This window comes from Podarcis bocagei (genome assembly GCF_964188305.1).
Source record: "Podarcis bocagei genome assembly, chromosome: 2".
Classification (NCBI taxonomy): Eukaryota; Metazoa; Chordata; class Lepidosauria; order Squamata; family Lacertidae; genus Podarcis; species Podarcis bocagei.
Genome location: NC_138126.1, coordinates 116,688,315 through 116,712,022, shown reverse-complemented (window position 1 = coordinate 116,712,022; position 23,708 = coordinate 116,688,315). Strand labels below are relative to the sequence as shown.

General features: G+C 43.5%; 2 protein-coding genes across 5 annotated transcripts in view; one reads left to right on the top strand and one right to left on the bottom strand.

The window, feature by feature from the left end:
- Positions 1-23,708, bottom strand: part of SCN8A (sodium voltage-gated channel alpha subunit 8) — a 107,382-nt gene that overhangs the window by 50,640 nt on the left and 33,034 nt on the right. For 3 of the 4 annotated variants that reach the window (XM_081181212.1, XM_081181215.1, XM_081181213.1), the window contains exons 3-8: positions 16,172-16,289; positions 13,950-14,040; positions 12,961-13,089; positions 10,134-10,225; positions 2,829-3,050; positions 1,807-1,870 (exon numbers count right to left, since the gene is read on the bottom strand). In XM_081181212.1, coding sequence (XP_081037338.1) covers positions 1,807-1,870; positions 2,829-3,050; positions 10,134-10,225; positions 12,961-13,089; positions 13,950-14,040; positions 16,172-16,289 — 716 coding nt within the window. Of the gene's footprint in view, positions 1-1,806; positions 1,871-2,828; positions 3,051-10,133; positions 10,226-10,372; positions 10,465-12,960; positions 13,090-13,949; positions 14,041-16,171; positions 16,290-23,708 lie in introns of all 4 variants that reach the window. The other variant, XM_081181214.1, reaches the window with a different exon arrangement.
- Positions 20,778-23,708, top strand: part of LOC308580216 (uncharacterized protein) — a 161,792-nt gene continuing 158,861 nt past the window's right edge. Inside the window, exon 1 of the mRNA XM_081181594.1 lies at positions 20,778-21,261. Within this exon, the coding sequence (XP_081037720.1) occupies positions 21,158-21,261 (104 nt within the window). The 5' untranslated portion in view covers positions 20,778-21,157. The remainder of the gene's footprint in view (positions 21,262-23,708) is intronic.

Sequence of the window (23,708 nt, the reverse complement as noted above, 5' to 3'; positions counted from 1 at the left end):
ATGTGTGGTGTTTTGTGTCAGCATTGTTTGTGCAAGTTTTCTTTGCTATTCGCTTGTGTTCCTTTGGTGGTGAGAGAAGTTGGGGTTGGCCTAGGGTGTGTTTGCTTGTTTGTGATTGGCTGTGGTGAACTTTATTTTCATGTGTGAGTGGGGTGGGTGGGTGTTTTTGAGTCAGGTTAGCCATATTGATTGGTATACTGTTGGTGGATTCTTGTTGTTGTCTTGTTGGGCTGTGTATGTGATAAAGGGGAGTGATACCGGGGTGAAGGCATCTTCTTCTATTTGTCCCCGTGTCAGTTTCAGTTTATTGGTTAATTGGTTAATTTTTCTAGTAAGGCTGTTTCCCATACTATTTGGTACCATTGGTCCCTGCTTACTCCTGACAGGTCTCTCCAGTGTCTGGATATGATGTTTCTGGCTGCTGAAAGTAGGTGGGTTATGAGTTCTTTGTGATGTGAGTGGACATTATTGTCTTTGAAGATGTTTAGTAGGGCCAATTTTGGGGTGATTTCTAATACTTGCTTAGTTATTTTACATATTTCTTGTATGGCTGTTGTCCAGAATGATTGGATTTTTGGGCATTCCCACCACATGTGGAGGTATGTGTCTGTGGAGGTGCACCCTCTCCAGCATTTTGATGAGGTTCCTGGGCGTATTAGCACTAATTTTAAACTCTTTTACCTGAATTAAATGTATATTGTTGTCGGAACTTGCACTGGAAACCTTACAGCGAAGGGCAGGTCAGAAATCCCATATTAAGTAAAACAAATGTGAGATGGAAGAGTAGACTTTCTGCATGATTTCATGGATTTTCTTTACATCCATGGAATAATTTTATTACAAGAGTGATTCATTCACCCATATACAGTCCCATCTGTGCAATTCATAGGCAAGTACACAAACGTAGCACACAAATGTGAATTTCTGGAATGGTAAAACAAAACACAAACTTGAATTGAACTGGCAGCTTCCACAGCAAAAATTAAGGGTTCACAATAGAAACAGTTTTGATTGCACTTGCCTCTGCATAAATACTGCATAATTGTTCTGCAAGTGTTAACCTGCATATTCTCCAGCAAACAACCATACAACAAGGCATTCAACCAGGGTGGTTCATATATGGAATATTGCACTTTAAGATGCACAGGAATGGGTACATCAGTCAGGATTGGCTCTGCTGGTGCAGCTGTGCAGCCCTGACCTTGCATTCTGCCTTGACCTCTTCCTTTCTGTTGGTTATTGCTGCAGCTCTGCCCTTCAGGTTGAGCCACTCCTGGTATCAGCACTGATCTATCAATGCTGATGTGCTCACATGGTGGAAAATTAGGATTGTAGACACCCCTCCCCCAAGCTTGTAATACATCCTCACATTTTAATAGGCTAAAAATCAATATATGTAGGAATGATTATACCACTTTGCCTGAGTTGGGGCAGTTATAACAATTGGAATCGAACCTAATACGTGTTATTCCCTGTTCCAACACTGAAGTCCAATGTGTGGCTCAAGTGGACTTTGGGTGAAAAAAGAAGGTAGAGTCCCAGTCCTGTATCATGTATAAGCTCTGTGTACATCTGCATGTCTGCTTAATGTATGCTTTAAGTAAGATACAGTAGGCACCTCCATTAAAAGAAAGTTAAATAGTCAGGAAGACTTAAGGTGACCAGGTACCAGGTAAACCAATTGCTTTACAAATGAATTTATTTAAGTACTTTTGGAGTGTAATCCATGCCTATTGACTTTTTCTCTCTTTCAAAAGTAGTTTGTCAAATTGATAGAGACAGAGATAATCTGAATCGAGAACTTACCCTGCGTCAGAGCTGTTACCGCACAACAAAGGATCAAGAAACCCAGGTAATGTGTAAAAATTGGCTACAGAAGGTACAGGGGAGGAAGAAAAATAGAAGGAGAAGGAGAAGAAGAGGAAGAGGAAGAAGAAAGAAGAGGACAGTCACTTAATGTGATCCACAAGCTGGGATATTATCATTTCACAACCACAGTACCATGAGTGCAAGGTCATTTGGGACTTTACTATTTCACAGCGCAGGTGTTTGGGTAGGGAGGGCAATTGTCATATGATTGAATTATCCTCCCACTTTGCAGAGTATAATTATGACACTCTGTATGCTGGCACGATGACAACCTCTTGTGTCAATTGCCACATGAGGCATGTTTATTTTCTTACCGGGATATGGAATTCCTAAGTATTTCCCCCCAAGACCAATACTTTGTAAAGTCATTATTGAGACTTTAATTTTTTAAACAAACAAACAAACAAACAAACAAACAAACAAACAAACAAACAAACACCCTTTGCAAAACTGAACAAAAGATTATAAATATGAGGCCCAATTCATAATAAACAGGGAGCAGTCTGCAGGGCAGGTTTTTTGAACAGTTTATAAAAAAGGACTCTACACAGAACCAGTGGCGTAGCGTGGGGGGTGTAGGGGGGCCCAGCCGCACCGGGCGCAACATCTGGGGGTTAGGGTTAGGGGGTGCAAATCCACGGGTTAGGGGGCGCAAATCCACGGGTTAGGGGGTGCAAATTACTTGCCTTGCCCCGGGTGCTGACAACCCACGCTACGCCACTGCACAGAACCAGATTTTAAGGACCGTGGCAAAAGCACAGGGGTTTTTCTATGAAAGGAAAAGAGGGAAGCATACAGTGCAAAAGAGAAATACTGATCAAAATAAACACCTTTCCTCCAGAGAAGAACCATTTCTGGCTTTAGTAACATTTTAAGTCATGACGTTTAACCCAGCAAATCTCACAGCCATAATTATTTAGATAGAATTGTGCCAGGAAAAAACAGCCGCACACACTTACAAACATTGTTGGTGTATTCTTCCCAGTCAAAGCCCTTGGTGCCATTTTCCAGGTAGGTCTCATTGAGATCAATGGGCCAGATGACACACTTGTTCCTTAGATTCCCCATGAACAGCTGAAGCCCAATTAAAGCAAATACGCTGAGGCAAAACACTGTCAAAATCATCACATCTGACAGCTTCTTCACAGACTGGATCAGGGCTCCCACGATAGTCTTCAGGCCTGAGGAAAGGGAAAGCAGTCTTGGAATTCCTGTGGAATCTTAGGAAAAGCAGCTACCTATGGGCTACATACTACATTTTCTTGACAACAGGGAAGTCAAGGAGTATTTTGCTATGGTCCTCTGCCCACCCATTCCACAATAAGTCCAGTGTATTGCCTTCTGAACCTTATTTACCAGATTCATACTCCTCACTATACAGGTATCAGGAACGTAAGTGGTTCATTAAACAGGGACATGTGCAGTTCCCTGATCTGAGGGGAAAATTTTCCTAGGTTACGGTGAGGCTGAAGGTTGGGTTATGTTAAGGGGATAGCACACAGTTAATTCACTGTCCCTGAACACAAACATCTAGTGAAGGCAGCTAGAGTTTGTGCAACTCGCTGATTTCATATGGTACCCTCACATGAAAGGGAAAATAAGTTTAAAGAAAATGTAGAGCTGGGGAGACTCAGTCTGCATTGCTGTGTCCCCATTATTGGAGAATTTCCCTAATACTGATAAGAACAGCCGATTCAAAATCTTTCTCCCCCCACTGTGGAGAAATTAAAAACAACACAAACCATATCCTTTTCGCAGTTGTGGAAACTTTTAAACTATTCTCTGGTAGGGCATTTTGTTGTTTTTTTTGTGTGTGTCTTAAAAAACGGGGAAGGTAGATCTTGGTAAAAAATAAAAACCAGCTGTTCCCAGTCCTAACCCTGGACTCCTGATTCAAATCCTTACTTGGCCACCAAAGTTCACTGGAGGACTTTGGGATAATCACTGCCTCTCAGGGTAACCTATCACACGTTGCTGTGGAGAGGATAAATTGGATTCACCCAGTGAGCTTCATGGCTGAGCTGGGATTTGGACCCTGGTCTCTAAGGTCCCAGTCCAACATTCTAACCACTATACCAAACTAGTTCTCACTTATTCATCATCACTGCTCTATTTCCAGCAAACATTGCTCTGAACCATTAAGGGGGGGGGAGCATAATCTTCCATAAAGATAAAATCAGTTTATGATAACGAACAAGGAAAATCTTTGAAATACACTCCGTGCTCTGCCTCTTCTATGTGAAGCTTCAAGCGACATCTTTGCAAGATACAGCAAAGCACATCAAATGTATCATCTACTATGAGAGCTTAGATTATAACTCAAAAGTAGAGCGTCTTTTATTGTGGGTCACAAGTAGTGATGAAAGCAAGCTTTGTCTTGTTCATGAATTTACCCAGATAGGTTTGGTACTTTGATGTTTTCAATGTGGGGATACCAATAGGGTTAAATGATGAAAGTATCACAAAAGATACCGTAGCAGCAAGCAAGCATTGGAAGTATGAGGAGGAAGTTTCAAAGAACAACATATAACATGACTCCACAATCTCAGGTACTGGGGGGGGGGATCAGCCATTCTCCTAAACTATGTGGTAATAGTTTCTTAACTTATCCTGTTAATAAAGCCTTCTTGGCTTGAATGCGCAGAAATTCAGATTATGAGGCTTTGTTCCATTATTTCCCAACAGTATCCAGAGCTTTGGGGAACCCCTCGGAATAGATTTAGGGGGTGCGAAGAGAGAAGAGAGAAGGGGGAGTCCTGTTGCTCAAGTGAAAATCATTGTGGTGATGGGACAACTACTTAGTGTTGTGTATTACAAGTGCTGGTGACACCAGCATGTGCCTGTATGCTTGGAGTCCCCATAAATTACCAATAGATGAACTAGACCAGAAACAGCACTGAAGAGCACATGGAACAACACGCCTGCTATAACCTTTCTGAGTGATTTGGTAATAGTGCTAGAAGGATGAAGTCAGATAAAGAATGCACATTATTTTTTTGTTGTGGCCAGGCTTACACAAATTTCCATGCATTAATCTAATGCATGGTGGATTCCATCAACAGTGATTCCTGGAAGAGATGTAAAATTTCTGGAAATTCTGAAACCATGGGGGGGGGGGGAGCAATTTCCCCCCTCCCTTCCCCAGGAAAAAAAAAGCTGAATTGGGGGGGGGGGGTGGAAACCAGCAAAATGAACATCAGCAACATCTGGAGAACCAAAGGTTCCATAGGCATGCTTTGCCCTTTCACGCAGGTTTATTTCTTGATCTGATGTATTTCCAAACACAGAGCAGTTTATTTCAGATGCTGCAGAAGATAAAGGAACATGAATGGGCGAGAAGCAAGAGGAATCAGAGAGTGTGTTGTGCAAAAGTCTTGCCACCATCTTGCAGGAGGAATAAACTTGGCACAATCCCAAACTGCATTCCTGGGCCAAATACCTACAGTAAATATGTTCTGAAAGTACCTTTCCTACATCAAGCCATAAGTGTGTCTGTAGGATCAAAAGTTAGCATAGGAATTTTTTTGGGTTTTTTTGTCCAAATGCATTCTTGAGCTCCCTCAGACTTCTCGGTTTATTTTGTTTCAAATGCTTCTATCTGTTTTAAATAAATCCATTTCTCCTAGTCAAGATCATCAATGAACACCCTCCCAATCTTAACTCAACAGTTGTACAACACTGATTTTTAAAGTAACCCTAAGTGCTGGTACAGCCAGCAACCTTCTAATCAAAGTCACCAGCTGCACTGTTTTCTCCCCAGCTAATACACCAACCCATTTAACTCACTCTCCTTTCCTTTAATTTATGCCCATTAGTGGCATCTAATGAGCCATTAAATGTTCTGACTTATTAATTTCTTGCTCCCCTCAATCTACCACTTGATCCAAGCATTTCCAGACAATTTTATTACTCCCAGTTCTGAAATTTCATCCATTTCCTGACTCAGAGCCCTGAGTCTCTTTCCCTCTCCAGCCCCTTGGTGCTTTCATGCAGCTGTAATTGATATTAACATCCCCCTCGTCACTGCTTTCAAGCGTTCCCAAAGGGCTCCAGTTTATAAAGCTTTGGAAGGGGTGCTCATTCGTTCATTTTGTTCCAAGCTCATGACTCGCCCCCTTCTCACTAAAGGCATTCCCACAAGTGACAATAAAGAGCACCTTCTGATCCGTCCAGTGGGATTAAGGTATACAAATAAATAGCTTTTGTTGCAGTGCATTTTGCAAGCACGCTGTTTTGATACTCCAGTTCTGTGATGGATGCACATTTATGTCAAGCGCTCGATGCACTATTCCTGTCACTTGTAATATACATGAGGTATCTAACTTGGCCCTCCAGCTGCCATCATTCCCAAAGATCACCATACTTTATTTTATTGCAATCTGCACATGGGCAGCTCTTTTTTTGGACAGCTCAGAGCAGCTTGCAAAAAGCTCCTTGTAAGCCACAACCTAGGTATTGATCAGGTCCAAAATCCCTTAGCGGCAGCAATGCCACAATATCGGTGCCTCTCAGACCATTCACTCTCTGACCACACTAGCTGAGACTGGTGGTATTTGGAGTGCACAGCACTTGGAGGGCAGCAGGTTAGGGGTAGGCTGATATACAACGAGGAGATGTAAGCAGCTGGATGAAAAGCAACAATTAAACTAAACTAAACCAGTTTGAAACCTATCTTTGTCTGGCATCCAATACATCAATGTTGTTGCCAGGCAAGCCTCCTTGGGGGAAAGTATTCCATAAGCAAGGCATCCCAATTGAGACGGCTGCCCCTCCAGTTGCTACCATTGGTGGTATGGGGGAGAATATCATTAGGCATACATAGAGAAATGGGGGAAAGAATTTGTGAAGATGTCATGAAGAAGTCTTTTGCCACAAGGGCTAGAAGCACACCAAGAAGACGAAGAGTTTGGATTTGATATCCCGCTTTATCACTACGCTAAGGAGTCTCAAAGCGGCTAACAATCTCCTTTCCCTTCCTCCCCCACAACAAACACTCTGTGAGGTGAGTGGGGCTGAGAGACTTCAAAGAAGTGTGACTAGCCCAAGGTCACCCAGCAGCTGCATGTGGAGGAGCAGAGACACGAACCACTACCACTCTTAACCATTACACCACACTGGCTCTCCAAGAGTTTGACAATCCCAGAGTGTAATGTCTGGCCAGAAGAATCATTCCAGGGGATATACCCTGGTTCTGAAAAAACACACCCGATGGCAACCTTTCGGCTTGTGTGCTGCACAGCAAAAGAAAGCATTGTCTTATCCATTCCTAGGTTTCAGGGAACATGTTGCATGTTATCACTATGGATTTTAGGACACACAAAACTCTACACTGGCATTTTGAAAGAACCAAATCTATACTGTGCCCCTTTAGGAGAGGTCAATCGATGTGGACTGCCTTTGAATACAGTCTACAACCTAGAGGACAATTACCTTGGACTACAGCAGCAGTATATGACTAATATAAATACCGTCAATGGAACAGAGGAGAACATAACCTTTCTAAAAGCCTTTTTCCAGTGAAGCGATCATAGAACTATTCATTGCGACTGAAACGCTCACTTCTGGGAAATGGGAAAGGTTGATCTTACAAGTATTCAGCAGGCATTAGACAACGTGAAGCAAGCTGGGTTACGTGAGCCAGGCCCAAGCAAAGGCTGGAAATGTTACATCATGCACAGGATTCATATTCCAAGGCTAAGCAAAGCACATATGCTTCGATCCCAAATGTTTTCAAACATTTCCTCAAGCGAACATCGTGATTACATAACCAGAAAGGCCCACTTTTGCCGGCTTGTTTGCATGCTCTAGACCTTGGTTAACCCATTTCAGCAAGACATTAACTTACAGTGCATTTAACATATTTCTGCATACACCTACCCACCCAAAACTATGTTAACACATGAGGCGGAGGGATTAAGCTCATTATTTTTAAACAAAGGGAAAGAGCTGCTTCATATGTTACATTGGGCTGCCTTTCCATTTCCATTAATCCACGAAAATGCGCTTTGGACCACAGAAGTCGCTGCTGCAAAGAAGGGGTTACTAGGGTTTTAGCCTGCTCAGTGGGTTATCCGCAGAGTTCCCATGAATAGATGAGTTGCACGAGCCTAATTTTTTGGGGGAGGGCACAATGTAACATGTGACACAGTCCAAAATCACATAAAATATCTGGGGCAAAGCAGCCATCTGAAAGGAACAATCCCAAGCAGACATCCTAGTCATTGTGGCAATCATCTTCATGAAAGGTTGCTTCCCACAGCAGAGATAAATGCAATGAAGGAAGACATATGTTTACTGTGTGGAAGTGTGATATGACTAGCTTTCATTATATCATAAGAAGACCAATCTGGATGCCAAATCAGGTACTCTAGGTCTACCTACGGGACCACCTCTCCCGGTATGCCCCATGGAGAGCCTCAAGGTCCATAAATAGCAACACCCTAGTGGTCCCGGGCCCTAAGGAAGTTAGATTAGCCTCAACCAGAGCCAGGGCCTTTTCAACACTGGCCCCGGCCTGGTGGAACGCTCTGCCTCATGAGACTAGGGCCTGCAGAATCTGATTTCTTTCCGCAGGGCCTGTAAGACAGAGTTGTTCCGCCTGGCCTTTGGCTTGGAGCCAATTTGATTCCCTCCCCCTCTTTCTTTTTTCTTTTCCTTTCTACTCCTGCGATGAGGCTACATTTTAATATTTTAACGTTTCAATATTTTAATGTTGTATTTTAATTTTGTTTTTAAGTTGTATTGATTCAACTTGTTTTTATTATTGCTTGTTAGCCGCCCTGAGCCCGGCCTTGGCTGGGGAGGGCGGGGTATAAATAAAAATTATTATTATTATTATTATTATTATTATTATTATTATTATTAATAAACACTCATGCCTGAATTCCACAAATTATGGCACGTGGATTACTCCCTAGATGTAGGCACAACTGTACAGGGGAGGGAAAGACCAGGGATGTTTTTCAGAGCAGCAGTGATGATGCCATCACTTGACAAGTGAATAAAGTGATAACGAGCCTTTCAAGTTTGTTTGTTAGCATGGGTAGCAAACTAAGGCCTGGGGACGGATCCGGCCCAATCGCCTTCTCAATCCGGCTTGCAGACGGTCCGGGAATCAGTGTGTTTTTACATGAGTAGAATGTGTTCTTTTATTTAAAATGCACCTCTGGGTTATTTGTGGGGCCTGCCTGGTGTTTCTATATGAGTAGAATGTGTGCTTTTATTTAAAATGCAATCTTGGGTTATTTGTGGGGCATAGGAATTCGTTCACCCCCCCCCAAAAAAAAATATAGTCCAGCCCTCCACAAAGTCTGAGGGACCATGGACCAGCCCCCTGCTGAAAAAGTTTGCTGACCTCTGGATTAGCGGAAGTCAGAGAATGCCCAAGATGCAGGCTATTTCAATTTTTTAACGGGTTCCAACTTCACGCTAACAGTTTAAATGAGTTGCACTTGCAATTGTTTGCACTTGCAATTAAAAAGTTGCCCTTCAGCTGACTGAAGCTCTTTTGTTTTGAAAACAGAAACACAAAAAAGCATGTCTTTTAAGAAGTTGAAGCTATGCGGTCAGTGGTACAGCACCACTGAGCTCAGTGGAGCTCACTTCCAGGAAACTAAGCATAGTCATGCTGATCCTAATAAACTGGGGGTTATGCTGTGTACTGCTGCTATGTGTGTGTGCAATTGTAAAATGGATCAACACAGCTGCATTTTATTTTATTTTTAATTCTTCTCGGGACTGTCTTATGGGAGCTGTCATGCTAAGCTCCCACACTTCAAAATTTACATATTTAAAAACACAAGCAGTTTTGGAATGTCACCTAGTGCCATAACTGGCAACAACTGATACTTTCGTTGTATACAGACAAACTTCCCTTTTTTCTTTTTTCTAAAAAAGAAGTATAATCATGCAGTTTGCACAGCGTGGGTGATGTTGGGAAATATTGTTGCAGAGTCCTCAAGTGGTCTGGGTTTGAGATTTCATTGGCTATGTCCAAGTTCCCAAAAGTCGAAACGACAATGTGTAGGAGTTCTGAAAAGGAAATTTAAGTTCTTTGTTTCGCACCAGTTATAGTACTTAGGGGAATTGACTGAAGTGCATTATTGCTGTATTTTTGGTCCGTCTGTTTACACTGTTGTAAACACTACACTTCATGCAGAATGCAAGGCCTATCAAAAATGTGCCAGGGCCATTTTTGAAAAGGCAAGTGACCAGGAAGGCAAGGGAGGGGAAATGCAAGACGTGTATGTAGAAGCATTTCTCACCTGGAATGACAGAGATAGTTTTCAAAGCTCGGAGAACTCTGAAAGTTCTCAAGGCTGACACATTCCCAAGGTCCACAAACTCTGTGACATATCTGCAACGAGGGAGGTCACACACAAAGAGACACAATGACAATAACACACACGAAAAACGGGAATGGGGGAAATAAAACAACAACTACAGACAGCAATACATCACTCACAGGGAGCTGCGACCCAACACCTAACACCAACAGCCTTACCTGGAATTACAGAAATAGTTTTCAAAGCTCTCAGTACCCTGAAGGTGCGCAGAGCTGAAACATTGCCTAGGTTTACAAACTCTGTTATATACCTGCAGAATTAAACCAGAGTTAATGGCACCGATTGGGGTTACCTAGCTTTCAAAAATAAAAATAAAATAAAAGTGTAACGTTCAGTTGGGGGCGGGGAACAGCATTCACAATGTAAACTGCTTTGGAAGCGGCATGAAAGAAGAAGAAAAGAAACAAATCTAAGGTTGCAAATGAAACAGTTTTAGACGTCTCCATTATCACAGGGCTTCTTCTTCAGTTATGCTTTCCATTTTTGATTTCTCTTGTGGCAAAACAAGAGTAGGGAGGAAGAGGTATCCTGAGAGAGGCACATTTTAGAGTTCCATTAAAGGGCAGGAAATTGTCAACTGGGGGGAGATGGCACTTGGATTTTCGGCTTCAGTGGTACCAACATGTCCTTGGCCAAACACTGGCTTGCGAGCGCTCCAATTGGGGAACAGCCTTTACCAAAGGTGTCATGGACTTTGAAGACGCTCAAACTCAGGACGAAAGGGAGAAACATGCTGAGAGGAAGGCACGTTTGGCAAACCCTCACCATGATCAACTCCCGTCCTCAAACCTATGTCCCCACTGTGAAAGACGCGTGGATCCAGAATTGGCCTCCACAGTCACTATTAAGACGTGTTCATGGAAGACAATCTTACTCAGCTACGAGTGATCGCCAAAGAAGAAGGCCATCTCTGTCTGCTGGGAAAGTACTGCTAAGGCCTGTGATTTACCTCGAACACAGGTGAGCAACCTGTGGTCTGTGGGCTGCATGCAACCCCCTCCATTTTCCTGTGCCCATGCAACCCCCTCCATTTTCCTATACAGAACTTTGGCTCTATCAGCCACCACTGACATGTGCTCCCCACTTCCCCTACAAAACAATGTGGCCCTCAGTCCCAAACGGGTTGCCTAACTCAAACCTCTACTTTCTTGTTTCCTCCTTCACTTCCCCACTAGAGTCAGCTCCACAGAAAAGGATACATAAGAAGTTAGTTCACAGTGTTTTAATGCTGAAATTGTTAAAAAGGACCTGGCCATAATTTCAAGGTTGACATTTGCCATCTTGGTTAATTTATCCCCAGGCTGTGCAAGGACTGAAAATGACTGGAATTCTCAGGGCTCCAACAGATTTAGCATAAAAATGATATTTGTATACCAAAAGATCATTTGCAGAACAACCCAATTTGTTGCTCCGTTTGCCTGTACAAGTGCACATAATCAATCTACTTGTGAACCTTTCCTTTCTGCTTATCATGATTCATACTATAGGCAAACACATTGTCTGAAACACTTGCCCAATGTCCAAGAATTCAGCCAGAGTTTTAGAAGGGTAGACCATCATTCCTGAAATTAGGCACTCTGGACACATTGCAAAAATTGTCTCTCCAGTTCCTTTTCAGTTTTTTGAGCCAATATCATGGATGTAAATATGATAACTGCATCATGCCCAGGGTTTGTTTTTTTTTTTGGGGGGGGGGATGCTTCTACTGAGGTAAGTAAAACATTTGAAAAAAACAATAGATACACCAGCCAAATGTGATATACACTTGAAAAGGCATATCTGAATTCTCTCTCTAGCTGGGCTGTTCATAGTTTATCAGATCTGAAAAGGCAAGCTGTCCCAGTCGAAAGATGTAAATATAGGCTGCACAAGAGCAAGCCAACAAACTGCCTTGTGTAGACAAGCCTGCTCATTCATTCCTCCTTGCTGATCAGTTGGAAAACAGTGCCCTGAAGCAGAGCCAGGATTCAAGTTCCTAAGGATATTCCTAGCTTTCCATTTTGTGCTGAAACCTTCAGCTCAAGACTAATTTAGACAGTGGCGTAGCGTGGGTTGTCAGCACCCGGGGCAAGGCAAGTAATTTGCGCCCCCTAACCCGGGGCAAAGCAAGTAATTTGCGCCCCCTAACCCGGGGCAAGGCAAGTAATTTGCGCCCCCTAACCCCTAACCTGCCGCCGCTGCCAGCTTCTTTTTGCTGCTGCCTGGTCTGGTCTGGTGTGGTTCTCTCCCGCGCTCAGCGCTGCGCTGGGCGGCCGCTGCACTGTCCCTCCCCCAGATAGTCCCTCGCTCTCTCTCCGCACCGCACGCCTGGCACCCACCCCCTCCACAGTGGGCGGCGACCCAGCGGCTCGGATTGGATTCGCACAGCCAGCACTGCAGTGAGAGAGAGAGAGTGAGCCAGGTAGGGGCAGAGAGCTGCGAGTGCGAGCACGCCCCCCTGATGTTGCGCCCGGTGCGGCTGGCCCCCCTGCACCCCCCACGCTACGCCACTGAATTTAGAACAATTACAAAAATGATTATCAATGGAGAGCAGTCCAAAAATGTTTAGCTGTTTTACAGGAAAGGTTTTCGGTCCTGAAGAATTTCATATCCAATGTACGAGTTTACCAGTGATTAGTCAGGAATGATCAAAGGGCCCAGTTGCTTTGTCACCTTCCTGGACTTTCTTTGCAGCCTGCTTCTCCTTCTCCTTCCACTAACGCATACAGTTATCTAGACACGAAAAGGAGCACAATACGTAACTTACGCCATCATGATGACACTGAAGTCTAGCCAGTTCCATGGGTCACGGAGAAAAGTGAAGCCGTCTATGCAGAAGCCTCTTGCAATAATTTTCACAAGTGATTCAAATGTATATATACCAGTGAATGTGTACCTATCAGAACAAGGAAAAGCAGTGGAGGAAAACAGAATACAGTTTAGAATATGCAGCAATGTCTTCATTAAGAGAGATGGCCAATGTTGCACATTCAAATATTAGATTCGGATTTGTTTAAGAGTTGGTGGTATTTCTGCTCACAGTGGCTCAGTGCACAATTCATTGTGATGCATAATTAATAGCTGGCCTCACATCATGGCTTGCATGGAGTGAAACAAAAACACCTGGTTTGGATATAATGCTTAGCCAGGGATTGTAGTTTGTTGCACCCACACGTGCTAGGAGCAGAGCAGAGCAGGAGCTATCTACATGCAGCATGTCCACAGTAAAACATTAAAACTACAGTTACCATGATATGAGAATGCAGTCACAGATATTCTGGCCAATCACAGACTGCAGATAGATTCAGGTAGGTAGCCGTGTTGGTCTGACACAGTAGAAATATATTTTAAAAAAATAAATAATTGTCCAGTAGCACCTTAGAGACCAACTAAGTTTGTTCTTGGTATGAGCTTTTATGTGCATGCACATGGTATCTGAAGAAGTGTGCATGCACATGAAAGCTCATAACAAGAACATAGTTGGTTTCTAGACTATTCCATAGTTGGAATAGACTATTAGATTATTAAACATTCTAATACATATTTTCACAGGTTTTGACAGACATTTCAAAGTCTGATTGATCCAAGTTCAATTTTTAAGGAAAAACCTGAAGTGCCAACTTGTAGCAAATTATAGCATACTGTGAACTTGCTGCCTAGCATACTTTCCAAAAAAAGAGAGGCCACCATCACTTTAAAGAATTAAGCAAGATTTACACCACCACCCACAAAACAAACAAATGAATTGCTACTTACTCCACCTGTTTCGACCACTCTGGTGGGTTACTAAAAGTCATGAACACACAGTTCGTCAAAATAGTGCACATAATGATCATGCTAAATACTGTAGAATAAAGTCAAGGAAGCATGAAACGTAAGAAATCACATATTCATTTCATCCCATTAAACTCCCGCTGAACCTTACTGAATTAAATCGGAAAACAATATCATCAGCAATTACCACTGCAACAGTTTTTCAGCAGGTGTTTGCGGCTGCAGTGGACTGTCCTACTATTCATTTAAATATGAGTGGTATATATACCTGGTTTAATATCCTGATTTGGAGGAAGTTCTTAAACCACAGTTTCTCAATTAGGACGTAATGGGAAACTGTGGTTTAAGAAAACAAGAGATTTGCTGAAGCTGTGCGTGTGAGATGAAGAGGAAAGCAGAGAGGAGATGAAAGAGAAAGTTGGCATATAGCTCGTTCTTCTCGGATGTTGCCCCTGAACTTGGTCTAACTCTAGTCAAGAGCCACACCGTTCCAAATACTGGGTGCAGATTATGGACTCTCAAGTGTTGAATCATAAAGTCTCACAGTGGATACAGGAAATTGATATTAATTAATAGTGATTGCAGTAAAGAAGATCTGAAAGAATCTAATTCAAGTCTCTGTGTGCTTATTGTAAAACATATGTATGTATGTTTAAAATGCTTGCATACATGAGGAATAATAAATCATCTTGAGTCTCTATTGAATGTGAATGCATGATTGAACGTAGATGTGAGGGATTTCAAACTTGATGTTTATTCTGGCCCATTTTGGTTTCACATTCGCATTCCAAGCTGATTTAAATTTCATGTGAGAATACAGCCTGAATCTACTATTAAAGCATTAAAACAAAAACATCCCCTTTCACCTTTGAACATTAGACACACATCACTACTTAGCACCTAATGTCAAGGCTGTAAAACTGTAATGCAAGCAGAGAAAAGCTGATGCATAAATAAGAGCCCTCTAGGTTCTCAACGCGGGTGGTGCTGTGGTCTAAACCACTGAGCCTAGGGCTTGCCGTTCAGAAGGTCAGCGGTTCGAATCCCCACGACGGGGTGAGCTCCCGTTGCTCGGTCCAGCTCCTGCCAACCTAGCAGTTCGAAAGTATGTCAAAGTGCAAGTAGATAAATAGGTACCACTCCGGAGGGAAGGTCAATGGCATTTCCGTGCGCTGCTCTGGTTTTGCCAGAAGCGGCTTAGTCATGCTGGCCACATGACCCAAAAGCTGTCTGAGGACAAATGCCAGCTCCCTTGGCCAGTAAAGCGGGATGAGCAGCGCAACCCCAGAATCATCTGCGACTGGACTTAACGGTCAGGGGTCCCTTTACCTTTACCTTTAGGTTTGTATTTCCTAATATTTATAATCAACCTTTCAGTCTAATATCCCAAGGAAGTGAAGGCAGGGGCATTAAAAAGTGCATTGGTTTGCTGAAATAGGGGTGGTAAGGTAAAGGTAAAGGGACCCCTGACCATTAGGTCCAGTCGTGACCGACTGTGGGGTTGCGGCACTCATCTCACTTTATTGGCCGAGGGAGCTGGTGTACAGCTTCCGGGTCATGTGGCCAGAATGACTAAGCTGCTTCTGGCGAACCACAGCAGCACACAGAAACGCCGTTTACCTTCCCGCCGGAGCGGTACCTATTTATCTACTTGCACTCTGACATGCTTTCGAACTGCTAGGTTGGCAGGCGCAAGGACTGAGCAACAGGAGCTCACCCCGTCACGAGGATTTGAACCACCAACCTTCTGATCAGCAAGTCCTAGGCTCTGTGGTTTAACCCACAGCGCCACCCGTGTCCCCAATAGGGGTGGGGAATCACCTAATTGTGCTAATTTCAATGCAGGAGTACAGGGCAGGAATCCGCTGGGTGCCAGCAAATGCCTCTGTAGGCACATAACTCCTGGCACACAATGAACAACACTTAGCAATCCAAACTTTTTGTGTCACAAATGCATATACATACACCCCCCATTTAATTCTGTAACAATGTAATTCCAAATAAAGTGTCCTTCTTTAGTTGATCGTCCAGGTATCCAGACATTTTTTGGGCGTCCCCTGACTCTTTGGGTAAAAAACAACAACAACATTGATGTGTCATGGGCCATAAACCCAATCCATATATTTTTAGTCAGCACAGCAACCCTACATACCAGGAAATGTGACTACAGAATGGGCAACCGATATTACCATAAAAAGGATATGAATGTATCAAAATTTTAATAGCTATTCTCCTAAACAGATTAAAAGGACTTAAAATGTACAAGGCAGGCGTGGCACTAAATCGGAAGAGTGTTTTGCCTCTGTTTAGTACTACAAAGGTCTGCAGAGAAAGAGAGAGAGAGAGAGAAAGAAAAAGTTATGCACATATACCTCTCAGCGGAAAACACACACACACATATACAATCTAACCATAACTTGAAACCAGTATTTTGGGTTAGCTTTAAAACCACATTCATATGTCTGATGTTCATATTGTTGTGTTTCATTGTTTGTCATAAGCAGCTTTGTGGGAACTTTTAGAGCTGAAATGTGGCAGATAAATAAATAAATACAGAAAGTTAGTAGTACTTTTAGAACAAATACATAAATGAAGTTTGCAATCACTGTACACACTTACCTGAAAGTCAGGCTCATTGATTTCAGTGGGACTTACTTCTGAGTAGATGTGCAGAGAATTGTACTGGTTTTGGTTTTATATCCATGTCTTAATTTTATATTTTATGGTTTGTAGACAAAACTGTACACAGCCCAAATAACTATTTAAAACATTTTGTAATTACCTAGTCATTTATTGTTTCTAGTATTGAAAGACCACACACACATCTAACATCAAAGCCAAATATTTATCAAATCAACAAAGAGAAAACTTAATAAAGGGTTGTGTTTTCATGCTGTTTTGACTTTTCACAAAGTCACAAAAGAAAGAATGAAAACCCAAGCCTTCGTTAAGAAGTTGTCCAAAGCGGTGCTAGTTGACTTTCATGAAAAATGTGTGAAACAACAACAACATGTAACATGTTCAACAGATAAAGCCCCATTTTAAAATATGCATAGGATGCTACCTCTGTAAGAGGGACATATGTTAGAGGCCACAAGCACCATCTGGCAAAGGCCTTTTTGCTTAAGTCTCAATGAAATGTAGCACACAAACCTAAGAAGCCGTCTTATACCACATCAGACCATCAGTTTAGAAAGAAAGTGATTCTCCATGAGTTTAGACAGGAGCCTTTCCCCAGCCCTATCTGGAAATGATGTAATTTGCACCTGGGACCTTCTGCATGAAACAACATGTTCTACCAGTGACTCCAGGCTCCTTCCCTGTCCATTACTTTTTCTATACAGACCACTACCTTTCTTTCCCAAAGGAAACTCAAAGGACCAACTGCATGCGAACCCAATGCAGAAGTTTAATAAATGAGATACAAAAATACCTCTATACATTTTGTGAGAGTGTTTGAAGCAAGTGTAAGATAATGTAGGGTATCATCCCATAGCACTTAATTAACCATCTCACCCCACTTTCTATTCTTTTGTCCATATGAAACATACTTGTCCTTATGGACAAATGAAGACCAGTACACTCATTTTCTGCCTTCCCTTGGTTTTTCCAGCCTTCTTTCATCTTTCAGGGATCTAGACCTCAAGTTCCTCCTGCCATACACCCAAAGCAACTCTATCTCCTCTCCCTTTCCTCTAACTTTCTCCTCCCTGCAACCTCTCTTTTTATCTTGCCTGGTTTGAGATTGACTTCATCCCCAAAGGTGCACTCCTCCACTGTCTCCCAAGACAGATGGATGCCAACTACGGCCAAGTATGTAACGGCGTCAAAATGGAAATAAAATCAAGGCAACTCATTTCAGCAATTTCAAAACAGGTAACTGTAAAACAACTATAGTTCGTATTAACAATTACTATAATAACGTCAAATGCCTGCTTAGATAGAAACCTCAGAAGCAAAACAGGTCAGGCACCAACCCTTTGCCCATTTCCTGAACTTCTACATTAAAATAAGGAAGGTAGGAATGCGGTGGAAGAAACCAGACTTGGAGTTTCTATGTGGGTTGTTGACTGGTGCTGCAGTGTTTCCACACACACCCCGCCCCATTTGTTGGTTCATTTTTAATTTTGACCTGTTGTCGGATATCTGTACTTTTTTTAAACGATCACCTGAAAGTCCTGAACATTAAAAAAAAACCTCCCACAATAAAATCAAACAGCTAAACCCAAGAAAAGACATGGCGCGTAGCAAGCACCCCTGCTGGCTATTAAAAACATCTATTGAAACAGCAAAAGTCTTCAATGGGCTCCTAAGAGCTAACAGATAGTGGGCCTAAAAGGTTTCCCTATGGAGAGAATTCCAGAAAATGGCAGCAACCCTCAAAGGGCCCTCACCATCCCAGTGAGGAGACTACTGTGCTCGGAAGAGAGGCTCCTTAGATGGGCCCACAGGTTAACCAAAGTCTTGATGCCGAGTATACCTAAAGGAGCATCTCCACCCCCATCGTTCAGCCCAGACACTGAGGTCCAGCTCTGAGGGGCTCCTGGTGGTTCCCTCACTGCGAGAAGCGAGGTTACAGGGAACCAGGAAGAAGGCCTTCTCAGTAATGGCGCCCGCCCTGTGGAACCCCCTCCTGTCCGATGTCAAGGAAATAAACAGCTATCTGACTTTTAGATGACTGAAGGCAGCCCTATTTAGGGAAGTTTATAATGTTTGATGTTTTATTGTGTTTTTAATATTCTGTTGGGAGCCGCCCAGAGTGGCTGGGGAAACCCAGCCAGATGGGCGGGGTATATATAATATATAATATACTATTATTATTATTATTATTATTATTATTATTATTATTATTATTACTTCTGAAATGAACCAGACATGGGCAGCGTGGGATCCTGCGTGACCACAAAACCAACAAGCAAAACAGAGTACTCGTGCATAGGATTGCAGCTTGACTTCTGGATGAACATGCATAGGATTGCACTGTGAATCTCTTCTACAACATTTTAGAGACTTTAAAGTATGGAGACAAAGCCAGTTTAAAGCAAACAGTTCAATCCGGTTTCAAAATCGAGCTCACCCATCTCTTAGCTTTCCGTGGCTATAGAAAGCTATCTATAAGGGGGTAATATTCAAATATGCAATTCACTACTTGGGATGTGAAGCGGTGCAATCCAAGGAAGGCTGTACTCCGTACAGTTCCTGCTCATTCAGAATAGTGACAGGGAACACCGGAACAACGTCTGCCATTTTGTTCAAATGATCAGGCCCCTTGCTTGCTTATTTCTGAAACAAAGCAAGTTTACTGGCTTCTGTTCCATTCACTCTTGGCACAGGGTGCAAGGTGTTTCTAAGTCCTCTCCTAGCTGGCTAAGCCTTGATGGTTATGCTCAAGCTCCAGTTGCTGCACACAAGGAAGGAAGCTGACTAGGTGAAATATTGGCCTGATCCTGCAGATTTTTTTTATCTTATGTTATTACAGTTTTTCCCAAGTACAGCACAGCTTCCCTTTGGCTAGGACAATAAAATTCTCCTGTGCCCTAGAGATATCCTGTAGACACTGGGTGTCAAGATGCACTGTGCTGAGGGATGGTCTCCAAGAAATTCAAAACATGAGAAAAATACAGTGGTGCCAATCATTTACCTGTTGGTATGGTAAAGGTAAAGGTAAAGGACCCCTGTTAGTTAAGTCCAGTCACAAACGACTCTGGGGTTGCGGCACTCATCTCGCTTTACTGGCCAAGGGAGCTGATGTTTGTCCGCAGACAGTTTTTCTGGGTCATATGGTCAGCATGACTAAGCCGCTTCTGGCAAAACCAGAGCAGCGCACAGAAACGCGTTTGCCTTCCCGCTGGAGTGGTACCTATTTATCTACTTTCACTCTGACGTACTTTCAAACTGCTAGGTTGGCAGGAGCTGGGATCGAGCAACGGGAGCTCACCCTGTCGCGGGGATTCAAACCGCTGACCTTCCGATTGGCAGGCTCTAGGCTCAGTGGTTTAGACCACAGCACCCAGTGAATAGCACTAGTACACAGACATTCTCAACAAGACCAAGGGAAAGAATGACAATCTGAAAATCAATTATCACCCCCCAGAGAAAAATTGAAACTTGGACAGGGGACACCTGGGTAAATGGTCTCAGTGAGCTGGTCTATATTTAAGACTCACATCTCCATGGCAAGTGTCTCTGTTCCACGTTATATTGAATTAGTACAGGTCACTGTCTGGAGCTGGGGCTGTCATGTAGTGAGTTTCTCTGCCAGTGGTCCATATCGGGGGCATTTGCTTGGCAGGGGCAGCAACTGATGCAGTGAGTTCTAATTAAGTATTTGGCCAGGGGCTGAGGAGCTCCCAATGGGGATGCCAATAACATATAGAGCAGCAGCCTAAGCAAAACCCCTGGGTTTACCAAGATGCCACTTCATCTTACTTACCCAATCTGTAAAATAGAAGTCATAGCAAAGGGAAAGGGAAAGGGAAAAGGCTGGGGGCGGTGAGAGGAACAGGATTCCTTGGAAGGTAGTGGACTCCCCCTTTTTAAACAAAAGCTGGGTGACCACCTAACAAGGATGTTGTAGCTGTGGGCTTTTTTGCATCAGCAGGGAAACATTCCAACATGGAGATCTGCATTATACTAAGTCAGGACAATTGGTCCATTCTAGATGAAAAGGTTACACTGCTGGCTAAGATAGCTTGCTGGTTTCAGCAAGAGAGCTTTCCTGGGCCTATTGGGGGGTGTTATTGGGTTGTTGTTTTTATTTTGATTGCATGTTTTGTGGTTTTATATTTTGATTTGTGGTTTTATATGTTTGGAAGCTGTGGCTGGATGGTTACATGGGAGCCGGTTGAAGTTAAATCCTTCGAAGACAGAGGTCCTTTGGCTGGGTCGGGACGATATGGGATTGGGGGGCAACCCCCATCTCTTGCGGGGGCACAATTAGTGCCAGCACCGTCCGTTAAGAGTTTGGGCGTAATCTTCGACACCTCCCTTTCCATGGAGGCGCAGATTGCAGCTATAACAAAGGCGGCATTTTTTTCATCTCCACCAAGTTAAGCAGTTGGCTTCTTACCTCTCTCGCCCTGACCTAGCCACTGTGATCCACGCGACGGTCACCTCCAGACTGGATTGTTGTAACTCGCTCTACGTGGGGCTGCCCTTGAGACTGACCCAGAAACTCCAGTGGGTGCAGAATGCCGTGGCGAGACTCCTTACGGGGTCCTTGCTGCAAGATCACATTCACCCGGTGCTATACCAGCTTCACTGGCTCCCAGTGGGGTACAGGATCAGGTTTAAGGTGCTGGTTTTAACCTTTAAAGCCCTATACGGCCTAGGACCCTCGTACCTACGGGACCGCCTCTCCTGGTATGTCCCACAGAGGAACTTACGGTCCTCAAACAAAAACATTCTGAAGGTCCCAGGCCACAGAGAGATTAGGCTGGCCTCAACTAGAGCCAGGGCTTTTTCGGCTGTGGCTCCAATTTGGTGGAACGCCCTGTCACAAGAGGCTAGGGCCCTGCGGGACTTGACATCTTTCCGCAGGGCCTGCAAGACAGAGCTGTTCCACCAGGCCTTTGGTCAGGGCACAGCCTGACTCCCTCCTTTGGCAATTTTCACAGAACTTTAGCCTAATGGTTGCCATCAATTTGAGTTGAATTAATTTTATAATTAAAATGATTTTAGAATGTTGTACTATTTTATTGTTGTTAGCTGCCCTGAGCCCGGCTTCGGCTGGGGAGGGTGGGATATAAATAAAATTTTTTTTTTATTATTATTATTATTATTATTATTATTATTATTATTATTATTATTTTGTTCCGTGAACCGCCCTGAGACTCCCAGTACAGGGTGGTATATTAATTCAATAAATAATAATAATAATAATAATAATAATAATAATCTAGAAATGATTGAGATTGAACCTGGGACTTTCATAAAGAAGCTCTACCACTAAGCTTTGGCCTGGTTTTGGCCTTGATGACTCTGTGTCTTATAGTTGTGATGAGGTTCATTGGAATAAAGAAACACTGCCATCTTCCCTAAGTATTGGGGGATAAGGCAGAGACAGGTGCCATCCTCCAATTCTGGTGCCAGTCAGGCCACGCCTCTGCACTTAGCTCTCTGGCTGGCATTAAAAAGAAAGAGCCAGGACTGCTTTTCATACACTAGAAGCTGGCATTAAAAAAAAAAATGGCAACATTCCAGTTGTTCAAGCAGAACTGCTGCTTTTGATGATTCAGAGAGGCGTTTGTGTGTGTGTTTTAAATGGATTTGTGGGATGATCTTGAACCACTGGTTATTTGGAGAAGTACTGCACATCCTTTCTGGTAAAACACAATGGAATCAGGAAACGTGCCATTCCAGGGTTTGTGGGAAGATGCACAAGGCCTCGCTATACAGAACAGGAAGCTGGGGGAGAAACTGTTCATCAAAAACATTTCCAGTGATGTCTGTAGCTCACTATTTCTAAAAAGAAAAAAAACCAACCTTCTATGCAGTCATGTTGTTCTCTGCACAGCACACAAGATGCGCTGCCAGAGGCCTCCCACATATTTCTAAATGGGAAGCCTTCTCTGGGGAACATAAAGGGCTTTCTTCAGTACAGCCTTTCACACACTCGGGCTTGCACCACTGGATGGGTGGTGGGGGCACCTAAAGGTGCCCAGTGCTGTACACAAAAGAAATCCTGCATTTCCTGGTATGCGTTTGGCTTTGCAAACAGCACCTCTTAGCTCAGCTGACCCCCACACACCTGCCGAAACAGCCTCCAAGGCTTCTATCAAAGCCACCATCAAGAGGGTGTGGTACTAAGTTGTGGCTGTGCTGTGTGCAGCAAAACTGTCATGCGGGCAAAAGAGAAATGCATGCCCTCCAACATTTCTCCGATGAACATAGGAACGTCCTATTCTTTATTACTCTTATTCTTATTTTACTGTTTATAACCCGTGAATCTGACTGGGTTGCCCCAGCCACTCTGGGAAGCTCCCCACATATAAGAAAACACAATAAAACATTTTAAAAAAACTTCTCCATACAGGGCTGCCTTCAGATGGCTCGGGGGTTGGATAACTCCATACCCTCCAACATTTATCCAATGAAAATAGGGACGTCCAAAGGAAAAGTGGGACATTCTGGGATCAAATCAGAAACTGGGATGGCTTCTGTAAATCCAGGACTGTCCCTGGAAAACAGGGGTACTTGGAGGGTCTGGGTAGATCCTGGGTGGATAGAGAAGGCTGGCTAAAAACTGTTTACCCAGCTCATACAAGCATCAGAAGATGCCCGTTGCAACAGACCCACAACCCATCTCTAGCTGCCTGCACCCTGTTCTCACAGCAGCCTACTAAATACAGAAATTGGTGCTCAAAAGATCCTCACAGCAGCCATGTCTCCTGCCTCCCCTTGCCACTCGCAGCCCAACCATTCTAAACCTGAAAGCGCAAGCTTGTGTTGTCCCTGAACAGCCGTACAACTGCAGACTCAGGCAGCCTCACCTTCTGCCTGCCTGCTGTTTTCCTCCTGTTGGCTGAAAGGGACATCGCCCCCAGAGGAAATCTCCTTCCTTCCCCTTCACACTGACTGGACCCTGAAAATTCACCTCAGTCCTCAGCTAGCTACCACACAAGGTGCCTCTTCATCTTAAAAGCTCTCTTCCTTGCCAGCGGCCCGGGCATTCTGCTTACCGCCGAAGGCAGATCCAAATAAATCATATTTTCAAAGGGAGAACAGCCACGACGTTTCTGA